Below are 16,347 nucleotides of genomic sequence, written 5' to 3'. Positions count from 1 at the left end.
CTGAAATGCATAATATTGTTTATTGCGCGTAAATTGTGTGTATAATTATTGCCGAATTATTTATGGGTCAATGGATTTTTATATGACACCTCGTCTAATATTTCACAATTAATTTCACTTAAAATGATAATAATTGAACATGAATTGGTAAACGTTATTGAATATATTCCTGTCTAGACATCAAATGTATCCGTGAAACTATTTAATTAAACTTTTGACCTTTGGCGTGTTCTAAATGTTATTTTTTTTATATCATTTAACGTTTATAATATGGGTACAATAGTATTACATACGGCACTTATCTATCAGATAATATATCTAACAAAATAAAATAAGTATAGTCTATATAAAACAAACGCCAAATAGTCTAGAAAGTCTCCATAAAATGTATAACAGCCAATTGCGTAGTGCTCATTGCTCACCAACCAACATAAATAGTAATTTAATCATTTTTAATGGAGATATGCCTGAGTTGAAGCCATTATAAAAATGTCGTGAATCTCAAGAGGTAGGTATTTATAAGATATAACTCTATTCGATTTAAAACGTTTTCAAACTTCAATTAAAATATGTATAATATAGATATAAAATAGACAGAAATAGTTTTGGTTATATATTTTTTAAGTTGACAGAATAATTATTTTGAAAATAATTAGAAATTAGAAATTTGACTTAATTAGAGCATAATTTAGTACACAATATTTTCGTTTTTGAGGAATATCTTTGTTGTTTGATAAGTAATATACACGCAATCATGATCTTAAAAAGTTAAATTGTACTCAATAAAAAAGATTGATAGTTCAAAAACTGAATTAATCCTTCCAAATTACTTCGATGCTACTTGATGAATTCTAATGAAATATTTCTTACATTTAAGGTTTATAAATAAAATAAACTATTACAAATTAACAAATTATCTTTAGAATTATGTAAAATAAATGTAGTGATTTACAAACAAGTTATTATAATATAATATCAATATGTAATAATTAATATTCTGCGTACTTAGGTGAGACGTAGGTGCACAAAAATGTTTATTATGTCTATCATATTTAATTTTTTTATTGTGTCTACGAAATTTAATTGCTTTATCAATAAGTCTTGGGAAATGTGATTGCTTAAAAATTTTTAAAATTAAAACGATTATGTTTTTAACAATATTATTATTTATTACATTTACAATGTTAAATTATTAAGGCGTTTGATACCAATTGTTTATATGAATGTATATTATGTTGCCTATCAAAATCCTGAAATATACAATATCTATTTGATACAAAAAATATATTGTAACGACAGTCTGATGCATATCGCAATTCGCAAACGCATAATTTAATTATAATTATTTTAGTATGATATAATTTAGGAGAAATTATTTATTTTATTGTATAGGATTACACAAATTTAATAACCATTACTTACGACGAGTGTAATTAATTCTTAGCCGCATAAAACTATTAACCGTACGGGTACGTAGAGATGTAGATTTTACTGGTAATCAATTTTCGGTAAATTTACGTTAATATAGTACAATTCAGTAAATTGGTAAATATTTCTAAATAATTTTTTATTGTATCATTGTATCTATCAAATAACCTATTCTTGAAATAGTCCATGCTGATATTAATTAATGGTTATAGTTTATAATAAATTGACATTATTAATGATAATATTTTTAATACCAATAAAAACAAAATAACTATGGTTATTAATAAATTGATAAGTAAATATAAAATGAGTGTAAAATGTTTAATAAATATTTAAATTTAATATAACATTAGGTAATATAAATGTATAATAATAAAATATACAACATATTTTTTTTTACATTTATTAGAATATATAGAATCTGTAGAACAGTTAAAATAAACATATGTGAGTAGAAAAAATAAAAAATAATAAGCATGATAAAATCTTGAGGAGAGTAGCTACCCAGCAGGGTATTCTAAAATGATTAAATACAATATGTATGTACTTATTATGCTTGTAAAGCTTTTAAAACTAGAGGGTTATTCAAGTTGAACAACAGTTAAATCAATTTACTCTGTAAAATGAACGTAAATTTACTTTTAACTGTAAACTTTACCGAACACTCTAACTATAGTCACACATAATATAACATATCACATATCAACTATAGCGAAAAAAAATCAAATAACCGAACTACGTACATAGTTTGCTTTAAACGTGTTCGCTAACATTGCATACATTTTTAAAACTTAAATAAAATTATTCAATAAGACTAAGAGAATTGTGATTTTATAATGTTTTTAACATTAGAGGTTGGTTCTCCCTTCTAGAAATTATAATTCAAACTTATCTGGCAGGGATATGTTGTAACGAGTGGATATCAGTTAGGAAGTGAAAGGGTTAACAATTTTGTTATTGCAATTACGACATTACGTATAATTAAATTTGATTTAAAATTCAGAAATTAATATATATGATTTGACGATAGCTTAACATTTTTTTTTCATAATTTACTTATTTGTATCAATCATAGTATCGTGGTTATGTTATAAATATTAGCTGGATCACTTCGTAGTTTTTTCTTTTTTCAGTAAAAAAATTTACCGGCAAATAATTTATTTTACCGGTTAAATTTACTAGGCGACAATATGTATAATACACTAATTAGTAATTATTAATAAGCAATTTAACCAACTATACCTAGTAAGAATATAATGCATAATATGAATATTACAAAAATTAGACTATAAGAATAATTTGCGAAGCAATTTATTGATAACAATAGCGGTCGATCGCAGTAATAACATTTAATTAGAATAATTATAACTGATTACTAATATTCTTAAATTAAATTAAAATTATGCATTATGTACGTACTACATACTATATGTATACTATATATCTAGTTATTATTTTTTTAGATCTATAGACCTATATTTTATAGGGAACAGGAAAAAATTCGAGGAAAAATTCCATAGACCTTAAAATTTGGAATATTTAATAAAAATGATGATCACAATAAATATTTACACTTATAGCTAACTGCTAGCTTGAGTGTAATATGCTACGTTTTACGTATTATATGATATATTATTTATACGATGTAATAATAGAGGGAGCTGAATATGTATGTTTGTAATTGTAGATCTGCAGTAGTAGTGAGGTACCCAATACCTACGTGGTAATAAATGTAGGTACGTTCGTTGAAGTATTGGATGTATAAGTATTGGTGTGGAAAAAGAAAGTCGTAACTGTATGAACACGGTATAAAAGCGTCGCATTACAAAAGAAAAACGAAAATAATACAGGGAGCAATCAATTTAACGTAAGACATTCCGATACGTTTTTTAAATACATACATTTTTAATTTCATATTCTGAAGCAGAATAATAATATTAAAATTATTATCTTTAAAAATTAAATTTTGGATTAGTAGCTTATAAGTTATATACGTGTTAAATGAGCGAAGTAGTGAACCAACATTTTACGAAATATTTCTTACCACTCCACTCCGCTTATCAAACCTATTAAATAAATACTATCGGAACACATAACTATTCGTCCAAAATTCGATTTCCCTACATCTAAAAGTACTTCGAAAATATTTTGCTTTTGCAATCAAGAATTTAAAATGCATGTCGTCATTAAAAAATAATAAAAACTATGTATTTTTTTTTTTTTTGGAAAGATTGTTGTTTTTTAACAACCTGAAATAACACAAAACAATTATTTTCAAAAATTTGAATAGTTGTTGAAATAATGAGCGTTTTAAATTAAACGGAACACTCGGTATAATATATATGAAGTATGTATATCGGTTTACGAGAAAAGAAAATCGTATCACAGATATTACTATTATCGCGCACATATTGTGATATAACATATTCTACGTGCTTCGGAAGGAACGCAAGTACAACATTATACATAAGACACACGTAGTCAGTTCGGATACGGACGTCGTGCGTGGAGATTATTTTACGGCGTACTGGTAATACATCAAGACATATGCATAAATGGCAGTGCATTTAAGACATATCGGACGGGGTACATAATAATAATATTATATATATTTATAAATAATATATTTTGTACGTCTGTGCGCGTATCATGCCGTGCTATGTATATTACAGCGGTATTATAATATACATATTTTATTTATTCACAGCATATTATTATTATTATTAAGTAATCTATTACTATACATATTATTATTATACATGTTATATTATAATGCACTGGGGAGGGGGGGGGGAGCTGTTGTGTGTTATTATTATCATTATTAAAATATTATTATGGGCGCGAGTGCGCGACAAGGCAGCAGGTGATTTCCGTGACGTCATCCGATCCGCGCCGCCTCCACCGCCGACTGTATAATATAGCTTCTGTCGGCGGCGAGGATCAAAGGAGCGGCGTCTTATCGAGTTCAAAAGAAATTACACGCTAAACAATTAGAGTACTCTTCGTACACAGATAATATATTATATTATTATATTATAAGCCCCATCTTTGTATTATTATTTCAAGGGTAACCGAACTGGTTTTCATTATTATAATCATCATCATCATCATAATCATCATCATCACCACCATCATCATCATCATCATTATCATCGTCGTCGTCATCGGTCCCCTCGTATGGGGGCCCGGAGTCATCACTAAGGGCTAAGGAACGGGAGGGAGATTAATTTCTATGATAATTATAGAAAAACAGTATAATAACCTATATTAATCATAATAGACTGTTTTCAGATGGTAGTTACGATGGTGAATAATTTCCTGGGAAAATAGCAAAACGGTTATCGCGACCTGTCGACGACGACGAAAGTCTGTGCGCGGCAACGAGACATTTTGAAGATTTTTACCGCGAACGTAACGAATATTTCAATACGTTTTAAGTATCTACTTTTGGAGTTTGACTGTTTCGCAATACAATTAGAACGGAGTAGATCTTAATGCGGAAGTAAGTTATCATACACATTTTTAATAGTTATTTGATTTCTGATATTTAACAATAGATCTATTAATCGTGTACAAAAAACGGCGAAACCAATATTTGTGATCATATCGTTATTAGTACAATCATATTGTCAGTCTTAAGTCTGGAAATGGGAAGGAAAATATTGAATTTGCAAAAGCATCTCGAAACGACCGAAACGTATAAATAAAAAAAAATAGTCCGCAATTATAATATAAGATCAAGATGTATAAGATAAATCCGTTATAATTTACATAAAAATTAAAAATGGGATTTACAATGACCACTGTAGAAGAATGTCAGGTTTGTTTATTTTATGACTATATGATGAACTTTTGACCACCGCGTGTTAAACTGTCGGGGCATTAAATGCTTTTTTGTCAAGAAAACTTAAACCAATGTACTATAATGATCGTACAGTACTACAACATAACACTATAAAAACTACAGCCAACATTTTTCAACCTGTGAGTAAATTTTCAAAAACTTGTGTCAGTACATTGTTCATATTGTATAATTTATATTTTGTTACTAACTGCATTTTACATAATTATTATGTTATATTAATACAGAATTATTATACATATATTTTTGATAAAAGCTTTTAGTGAATTTCTGCAATTTTTTAGCCACCTATGCACTGCACCATTGCTTAAACACCTATGTACCTATACATATTATACACAGCTATTTTATTATTTTTATCTGGCTAGTGATTAGTTTTGGATTACTGCAATAGGAGACCTGACGAATGTATTTTATAATTGCGTGGCGAAGATTATAATATTATAATTTAGGAAGTTAAAGTGAATACAATACTACAATGAAACTTTTAGTATCTGATCAGTTTTTCGGCCCAAAATGTGAATTTCAAAATCCTACCAGAAAAAAAAAATCATTAGTTTATTTGAATAATATTGCCCTCAATTGGTAGATACACTATTGTATAAGCCTGTAATATTATAAATTATAATATTATACGTGCCTATACGTATAACGTGTAGAAATGTAGAATAATCGTATTAGTCTATACTCTATTATAACTGGGCCATGGAGATTAAGAAAATAAATAATTTCATATATTCATAATTTGATTAGAATGGAGAGTATATATAATAGGTGTATATGTAATATTAACTGTTTTTGATTTCGGGAAATTATCATACATGCCGACCGCATTATATTATTATAATAGATTTTCACCGTCCAAGATATTTCCATCTCATGTATGTTAAATATTAATTAGTAATTACCTACTAATACCTCGCGTGACAACGGCCAAACCAAATAAAATTGGAAGTTCTTTTTTGTACGTCATACACACACAATGTGGGCCAATACAATATTATTATTAATAACACAATACCTATAATGATCAATATCTATATACTAAGTATTATATAAAGCTAAAAAGTACTACGTATGTTTGAACGCGCTATAATCATAGAAACTACTTGACTAGTTTCAATAAAAATTATATAAATAAACTCATCGTCTTCATTAACTTTTAATAATGCATTATAAAGTTGCCGTTGATTATAAAATAAAATGTAAAAAATATATATTTTATATAAACTAACTAATATGTGTTTTATGGATTTTATTTTTTGTTAGTTATTTAAATGTACAACAAAAGTAAATGTTAATGTGTGACACGTGTATGCTTTACAGTTTATAGTTTGAAATAATCACTTGACCTATTTTGATTTTTGACGAAAGTTCCAGAGAATTTTTGTAAAGATAATGGAATTACAGAAGATTAAATCTTCTGTAATTTAAACCACATACCAAATACTAATCAAATCTCGGTCGAATTACTTCAAAAAGTAAGGTTAGTGAATTGAGCTAGATACACTAGGAACCGAGATACACAGATAAAGCGCACGAAAATCAAGTATAGTCAGGTTATATAGCTATAGCGTAATATAAAATCAGATACTTTATATACTGGGGCACGTGTACTCTAATCGGGGAATTTTGTGTTGAAGAATAATGTATAAATATAGTCAAATTATAAAATTAAATCAAGCTTTCTGATCTCATTTGCTAAATCATCAACCCTTGGAGGGAAACTCCTTTGCAAATACGCCACTGCAAAATGCAACTTTTATTCAAAAGGATCGATATTGCTTTATGCAAAAGTTCCGAGTTTCCACTTACAGCTGCTGATAACGTGCGGCTATGGTGGTGACTGTAAACGGTAGGGTTTAATAAATATCGCTCTATCATTAAAAATCAGATGCCTTTTAGGATATTATATAACATTCGTAAAGTTATTATTATTGTTATTATTTTATTTTTTACACGACATGTATATTTTTTTATTTTGTACGCTTCATAATTTATTATAAACAAAATGCCGTTCAAAACGACACGTATTCGCTGCAATTAACACTCGGTAATTGACTCCCATTAAAAACGATCATAATATGTGCCTGGAAAGTCCTTATTATATAGTGACAACGACCTTAAATTATTGTACACACACAAACGATATATTAACGTTATGGTACATTGATACGATACAAAATATTGCGACTGCGATGTCGTGTAGTGCGATAAACTGCTTACAGTAGTTACGAATTAGGACTTATTGAAAACATCGTGTTATCCATATCAAAACGACGTTTTTTAGTTGTGTTGGCGTGACGGAATATTTATAAAATTTAAAATGTACAACGACAACAATATAAAATGACAAGTGATAAATCTTTATTATAGATGCGTTCGTTCAGGTCTCCCACCCTCATCCCTACTGATCAAAAACGAATATAGTTAATATCATAAATTATTTTAATTTAAGGTCGTCTGTCTCTTGTATATAATATGTATTATTGTTGTTTAATTACATATAGTTGTCGACGTTTTCCGCGTAGGTATAAAGGTATGTCATGTTTTTAATTTTTATTCGTCGTCTCGTCGGTACCGACAGTGTAAAATGTCCTAGATGCCGTTTGCTCGTTCGCTTCAGTAACTTTAAACATCCACATTTTAGGAAAGACCACACCTACGACGCCTTAAAATTTAACTTAACATAATACAATATTATTTATGATGAACTTATATTAAAAAATAAATAACGATTTAATAAAAAAATTAGACACTGTTAATAATTATTGTCATATTTTAAAATTTCTTTAAGGAAATTATTAAAATGATTAAACAATGAATTTAGAAAACATTATTATCTTTATAAAATTATTCATACTTACGTAAAAATATAATTGCCGAAAAAACGTTTTAAAAAGACGATGAGAACATATGCTATTTTTAAGTGTTTAATAATTTATTATTAGAACTTATAATGTATTAAGTAATAATGTGTTTGACTAATTCGTTATTTTGTTTTAGATAATTAGAATGTAAATTAGTGTTATGCCGCAGATACACTTGACGAATGATGAAAAAAAATGTCCTAGTAATACTCACATCAAAGGAATTATTTAGGTAACCGAAAAAAATTGTTCTCATCGTATGTTATTTTATCCTAAAAGTTTGCCAGTGTGTGTACAATTACCTATTGCTAATTAACTCTATAGTATACCTATACCCGGCGTCTTTGCCAACACTAATATTATATTAATCTTTATGGAAATAGCCTTCATTAGTTACTATTATAATTTATAGTAATGAATTGAAAATAAAATGTTAATGAAGGCTAATGACATTACTCAATAATTTATTGTTCTCATTGTATCAATATGTAATACGACCTAAATATGACCTATACCTACTTGATAAGTATTTATATTTTTTGTTCGTACAAAGAATGAATTATTATTTAAATAATGGAAAATATTTAAAAAATAAAAATATTTTGAGTTGTATGTACGATAATATTATAATAAAATATTTATAATAATATAATTGCGCAATTAAATTATTTATAAAAAAAATTATTGTTATTAAATAATACAAAAACTTATAAACATCAAACATGGTTGCGATTTGGTGCTATTTTACCACGAATTACAATTATTGTTTCTCCGTGTACCTATACACTTTATTATTATCAGATTAAGTATGCACAATATATTCATTATAGGTAAACGTATCACATTATTTAAGTACCTAATTATTATACGATACAGCATTTCTACATACATTATGTCATGCATTTAAGTTAGTATCTACGCAGCATTAAGCACTGTCAGAACATGTAATCGAATTCAAGATAGTTTGTGTGTACCTACATAAAATAAGTATGAAACTATCAACTCGCATATTATATAAAATAAGTATAGTTATTTATTTATTTTTTATTAAGTATCTTATATACTATACCTATAAAAGTGTTCAGCAATAAAATGAATTAAATAATATTAAGTTGGTATAGGTAACCATATTATATTTCATGATAATAAAAACTGTCTATAGGTATACGCGTACGAGAAATCAAATATAACAAATAAAACATAAATGCTTATTTAAATGTTAATTTTTCAGATTCGTGTTGAAGTTTTAATGTCGTGTAAAATATTTCTTGAATTTCTTTTTACATATTTAATACATTTATATAAATCTTTTACGTTTAATGTCATATATACATTTTCTTTTGTAAAATAAATGTTATATGTACGTAATTTATTTCAAGTCTTGTATTTAATATTATATGGAGTTAAAGTGGGTATAATAACAATAACAATAACAAATAATAATCTACATGCGAGATCAAACGCAGCCGCCAACATAATAAAGTATTTATTTTGATACGTCTTTTTCAGTAACAAGTCTTTGACGGAAATCGGCATAATAAGAACACAATTTTGAACATTGAGCACATGTATGTTAAATAAATATTAAAGTTTAATAAAAAATTAAGTACATAGGTTTTTAAATTTGTTATAATATACAGAGTGATTCACCAAGCATGCATCATTTAGTGGATAATTATTTTGAAAATATTTATGTACTTAATTCTAAATTTGAACAGGTAATTTCTTAGTTATTAAAATGTTTGTACTGATGATAATATAATCTTTAAAAATGGTTTTACAAAAAATTAAAATAGATGTTCGTAATACTAAACCTAATATCTATTAAATTAAGACTATTTTTAGAAATTATAATTGTTTATAGCATAATATTTATCACTACAATTTTAAAATCATTATAGCTGTCTCCAAACTTAGTAATAATCTTTAATACAAAAAATTAATTAATTTAAAAATAATTTGTTCAAATTTTGATTCTGATATAATTCCGACAGTTTATCGTCATTTTCATAAAATTTATCCGCTAAATAATTTACTATAAAAAAGGTGGATCTCATTTGAAAAATAAAAGTTATTATCGCCACAACACACTCCTTTAAACTGTATAAAAATTATCAGAAATTTGAAAATATAGTCTTTTAATTAGGTATATTTAAAAATGTTGAAAATTAGAAGTATCGGAGAAAAATGTGGGGGTGGGCATACTACTATAATGCTAGGTTAATCATTCCGTATATTGTATAACAGAGGTCCCCAATTAATATTTTTGAATGGCCACATTAGAGATCTGAAAATTTTTCACGGGCCATCAAAATTCTAAGTACATATTTACATTATTTAAAAACCAATAATTTTTATCAAAAATAATAATTTACAATAATAACACATATAATGTTGTCGTAATACATGTTATTTATTATTTGTCTGCGGGCCGCCATTTGGTGACCCATGTTGTATAACGTGTATTGAATATTGATCATTTAATTATCACCGAGATTTGACATCTCTATAGGAAATGTTTAAATCTTTATAATCAATAATAAATACCATCTTATAATAAATTGCAGGATAAAACCAATCTTATTCATTAAGGAGTTTAATGAAAACATATTTTACCAGATGTAAGTTATGCATATAGTAATGTAGGTAATAATGTAACATACAATAAGAAAGTATTTATACATCATATATAACTATGCTCGGTATGTTTTTATGTAAATAAATTATTCATTTTACCTGAACAACGAAATTTTTTTTATACATCGGTATCTACCTGATTTTAATTAAAATTAATATTTAAAAAAAAATTGAAACATTCTTACCTGTAAATTATTGGCTATGTTATACTATAGCGTTTATTTTTAACAAGTATAATACTGTATTGCACATTTTACTATCAACAATTCTATGAAAAAATAAAACTACAATGCATTGGTGTGTCAATAATCAATTTTCATCGTACCAATGCATATTTTAAACATATACTTTATACTGTTATATTATTATATAGGTATACATTTAAATATTACGTGCTTAAAATAATTCCGATTTACGTAACTTAAACACTTAATATCATATACCTTTTATAATATATTATTTTGTATTTCTAATATATCAACATGCCGACTATTATAATATAATATATAATCAATCAAAATAAAAACTAAAAAAATTTTTTGTAAAACAACGGTTAATGTTCTATTATTATTATTATTTTAGCTATGATAATATCAAATACCTAATACTGTTTATTAATTTATATATCGGTTTAGTAAAGGAGTTCTAGAGCAGCAATTCCCGATTAGTCAAATGCCTACAAGCGTAACAAGTGTAATCGCCACTGAATATGCCTGTACTACATGGAACTACATCGTCTGTCGGGAATCTAGTGTAATTATTGGTCTTATTGTACTTGAATGATAAGAATATTATCGTTTTTAGTATCTCTTTGAATATGAATAGTTTGTTTTGTTGAAAGGTCCCCCAGTTAATAGCCGTACAAAAATCTTAGAAATCTGGAAAGGGTTAATGTTATATTTAAGAGTTATAGGTTATGAGTTACGATATTATAACATAAAGGTGATGGTCGATGAAAATTTATCGATAAAATCGTGCGTTTATACATTATACCAATAAAATATTATGTAAGAAATTGTTTGTAATATACAAATCATAGAATTTGTGATAAAATAAAAAATTTTGATATTTAAAAAAAATATAAATTACATTATTAATAAAACATATGATTCTAATAAGAAAAATTTGTTTGGAGGAAAATATTTCCATTGGAATACATCACTATATAATGTGCTATTAATCATTGCCTACACCGTGACATAATCATGGTCAGCGGCGTATTTAAGGGAGGGGCCCATGGGGCTCGTGCCCCCCCCCATTCACCATATTTTATACTTTTTTTTATTATATGAGATATTTTACAATTCTACGCCCCTTGTACGCAAATTTGAACTTTTTGTTTGTGCCCCTCCCCTCCTCATAAGACATTTCTAATTATGCCCCTGATCATGGTCGCGGAAATTACCCACGTGCAGGTATACGTATAAATAAATAAATATAATATAAACGCAGGTTATCGTAGAAAATCGTATTCAAACGTTCAAAATCGTTTTGTTTTTACGTCTGCGATATTGTGTGTCGCGGACGACGGCACACGAAACGAACACGACAGTTCGTGGTGGTGGGAAACGTCAGGTATAATAATATAATACAGTGTAGGCAGGCGAGCACACCGACGTGCAGTACAATAATATATATATATATAAATACCCTAATGTATAATAATAGAATAATGACGATAATAATAAACCTCTGTCAAGCGGGGTGCCGCCCCGCAATCAGCAGGAGCCGAAGTTTATACACCGGAGCAGGTGCGCGCGCACGACGTATAATATACATAATAATAATAATAATAATAATAATAATAATATAATATTATGTCGTCGGCGCGTTGTAAAAACAGAGACGTATAATATACATTATTATTATTATTATTATATTATATATTTAAAGACCTATCGGCGGCGTCGGCGGTGGCTCACAAAGGCGCGGGACCACGGCGGCGGCGGTGGCTGTGGCGGCACACATCAAACCTGTTGGCTCGTGGCTAACCCTCCGGCCCACCGCCGCGCGGTTCTTTGAGGAGCTTTGCCGATCACTGGACGCCGACGCCGCCGCAGCAGCCGCCGATCGTACAAAATAATAATAATAATATGTAATATAATATTTATTATAACGCGCGTCGTATAGAAATACGATGGGAAAAATATATTATGTACATCTTAATACAGTCAATATTATAATGATATATTATAACAATAATTGTATCATAATCGGTGCTTTGTGTAATATTATGGTAATTTACAATCCTGACTGCCATTTATACAACATATTTTGACATTTTGTGCGACCATCGACATCCGCGGCAGAACTCGGATTTGCGAATTTTGAAATTGCGAAACACGTGACCTTAGATAAGTGCACTGCAGTATTGTACATTTGTACGCAATATAGATCATTGCGATGTACGAAAGTCGTTAGTTAATATTTTAAAAATATAAAAAAATTAAAAAAACCTTGAAATATCGGTGAATAAAATTAGTTATTTGTTTCATTGTTTGTGGATTAGTAGACTTAATTTTTCGGTGCTTATTATAGCAAAACAACGTAGTAATGTGAAATTGTTCCGAGTTTTCTTAAAACCATTACAATTACGGATAAAAATAAAATGTAAACTTAATGTGTATAAGACTATACTATAAGATAAGTATAATATTGTTGTGCAGAATAGTATTTTGAAACACGCAGAAGTTCGGTCATCGGTTTACCGTTTACATATATACTTAATTCTAATGGTTTCGAGTTTGTGGTACGACGAACTCGTGTTTGTTGTTTTCGAAGACACGCGTCTTTTAATTTTATACTACATAATAATGTATGTATTTATTTATAATATGCGTTAAATGTTTTTTTCTTTTTATAATATATTTTTTGTTGTGAGTATATTTTTGCAACTTCGTGTTTTATATAATTTTCAGTTTACGAATTCACTACAACATTATTATTTTATAGCAGCTAATACCTATTACTACGTTTTTGTCAAATTTAAAATTTAACTTTCAAGTTCTACATAAAATAAAAATTTTATCCGATTTTGATATTTGTGATTGTGAATGTATATAGGTGCCTAACAAGTATAACAAGTTATATCTCGATATAACTAGCTGCTATAGTAATACGAGTATATATGCCATTATAAGAAAAATAAATATAAATTTAAACATGTACATTTAATGTTCATCCTTCGAATACAAATCGAAAAATTATTTTTATTTTTAATTCATACGCGCATTAAAAATATTTCGAAATATTAACATTAATAGTTTAGCACATTTTTAAATCATTGGTGTATATTAATATTCTGCTCAATATCAAAAGTATGAATTACGAGTTAAAATTGTTGATCAAAGTTAGAACTCTTCGCAAAAGTCAACACCTCCGCCCAATAGTAAATCGTAAATCGTTCCATATGGCGCTCAGACATAAATAGTTGTCAAGTGCCATTTATGCCGGTTAAAACGCGCAACGCGAAGGAAAATAGACTATTTTTTTGAAATAATTTCTGATAATGTTAATTTTTTATACATGGTTTTAGAATTAAAAAAAAACATCGTTTACTCTATTAATGTCAAAAATACATATTGTATATAGCTGTCATCTCGCGGCAAAAATGTAAACACAGAAATAATATACTTTTACACAATTATATCGGCTCAACTAGTAGTCTGTTTAGACCAAGTCAGTAGAGGTGATTGATAACGAAAAATAAACCGTCAAAAACTAATCGTTTTTACCCGAAATACGGACGGCACGGGCGTTTAAATCGTCAAACTTTCCTGCCACGCCTGCAGCGAACAATAATAACATGACCCTAATATCAATAATAATCCAACTGGGCGGCAGTGACACAGAATTCAGTGGCGATGAAACATACCTATAGAGTGTAACGTGTAATCATCGTCTTAATATTACATCATACTTATACATATAGTGAAACCTCCCGCAACGCACACTTAAAACACTTTACTTTACGGACGTTTTACAGAATCTTCCGAATGGCGTACTATACAACATTTCTGCGACAAAGGCGCTTGGCATTCAGCAGTTTCACCACTGTATTATATTATGATATATGATGTATTTATGTCAGGTATATATGTGTATAATAGGTGTGTATATGTCGAGTGGTAACCAAAAAAAAAATCTATAAAATTAGTTTTCTGCCCAAAGTCTCTTAACATAATATCATTGTATATATTATTGAACATTATATTCTGTACGTGTTATGCATGCGAACCTGTGTATATTCCCTCGGTGTCCTCGCACTTCCACACCGTCACGCCTATGTCCACGTAGAACATGAACACGGGATGGCCGAACTTGTAGGCGGGGAACGGGTCGAGCACGAGGAACGCGTCGTGCGGCTTGCCGGTGAGCTGCGCGTCGCTGTCCAGCAGCACGGCGACCACGGTCTCGTTGCGGGGCAGCAGTCCGCCGAAGTACAGGCGCACGTCCTTGGCCGACATGTCTGACAGCTCGTGACACTTGACCGGGTCGTACGCCTCGTAACAGTTGTGCGCCACCAGCCGGGTGAACGCCAAGTCGGCGAGCTCGTAGACCACGTCCGTCCTGAGAGCGGCGGCGGCGGCCGAGACCGCGGATTCGGTGGTGGTGGTGGTGGTGCCTGTGCCGGGGGCCACGGTCGAATCGTCCGAGGCGGAGTCGTCCGAAGTGGAATCGTCCGTGGCGTATGCGGAAGTGGAATCGGCGGTCCAGATTAACAGCAGCGCGGCCACCGCGTAACGTCCAAGCAGTCGCCTAGACATCATGACGACGACGACTATATACTATATATATATATATATATATACGTACGATAATATGTGTTGTACTGCGTGTGAAACGGTCACGCCGCGGACGTGAGCGAGACGAAACGTTATGCACTGGACCGTGACGAGTCTGTGGCGAAGTTCGAATCAAACGCTGTCGGATGCACTCCGGTGGGTGATGCGACGTGGGTGTGCACAACTGCAGCGGTCGGTCGGTCTGTCGGTCGTAACGGTTCGCGCGGCGGTATGCTTATGCGGCGGGACGGCGACGTTTTCTGGCCGGCCAAGGGCGGTGCGCGCGCGCTCTCCGTCCGCGGGGAGGAGGTGGCAGTGGGAGGTGAAACGTCAAGAGTTATAATACACATTATATATGTGTATGTGATGTGTGTGTGTGTGTGTGTGTGTGTGTATATGTTATTATTATTATGGTCGTGCGCCGCGTGCGTTACCCAACCCCCACCGCGGTCGTGGTATATATACCACCCCTACTCGGTCGCGGACCCTTGTCGTCATCGTGCGTGCGTTTGTGTGTGTGTGTGTGTGAGTTCGTGCGTGCACGCGTGTGTGAGTGTGTGTGTGTGTACAGGGGCGGAGTTTCGGTTTACAAGCGCGGCGAGAGATCAAACGAGCTCGCCGCCGACTCGTTAGTGGGGCACACACACACACACACACACACACACACATCACCTGAGCATGTATAATATTATAGGTATATATGTGTGTGTGTGTGTGTGTGTGTGTACGGTCACAGGTAAATCCGGATAGAGACCGATTTCTAATT

General features: G+C 30.4%; 1 protein-coding gene across 1 annotated transcript in view; it reads right to left on the bottom strand.

Annotated features, from left to right (window-relative positions):
• The window catches only part of LOC132929865 (uncharacterized), a 37,218-nt gene extending 21,375 nt beyond the window's left edge, over positions 1–15,843 (bottom strand). The window contains exon 1 of the mRNA XM_060995482.1: positions 15,035–15,843. Coding sequence (XP_060851465.1) covers positions 15,035–15,566 — 532 coding nt within the window. The 5' untranslated portion in view covers positions 15,567–15,843. The remainder of the gene's footprint in view (positions 1–15,034) is intronic.
• Positions 15,844–16,347: the final 504 nt, after the last annotated feature.

The sequence above is a fragment of the Rhopalosiphum padi genome, chromosome 4, assembly GCF_020882245.1.
Source record: "Rhopalosiphum padi isolate XX-2018 chromosome 4, ASM2088224v1, whole genome shotgun sequence".
Taxonomy (NCBI): Eukaryota; Metazoa; Arthropoda; class Insecta; order Hemiptera; family Aphididae; genus Rhopalosiphum; species Rhopalosiphum padi.
Note: the sequence above shows the minus strand (reverse complement) of the source record. Positions and strands in the feature narration are given on the sequence as shown.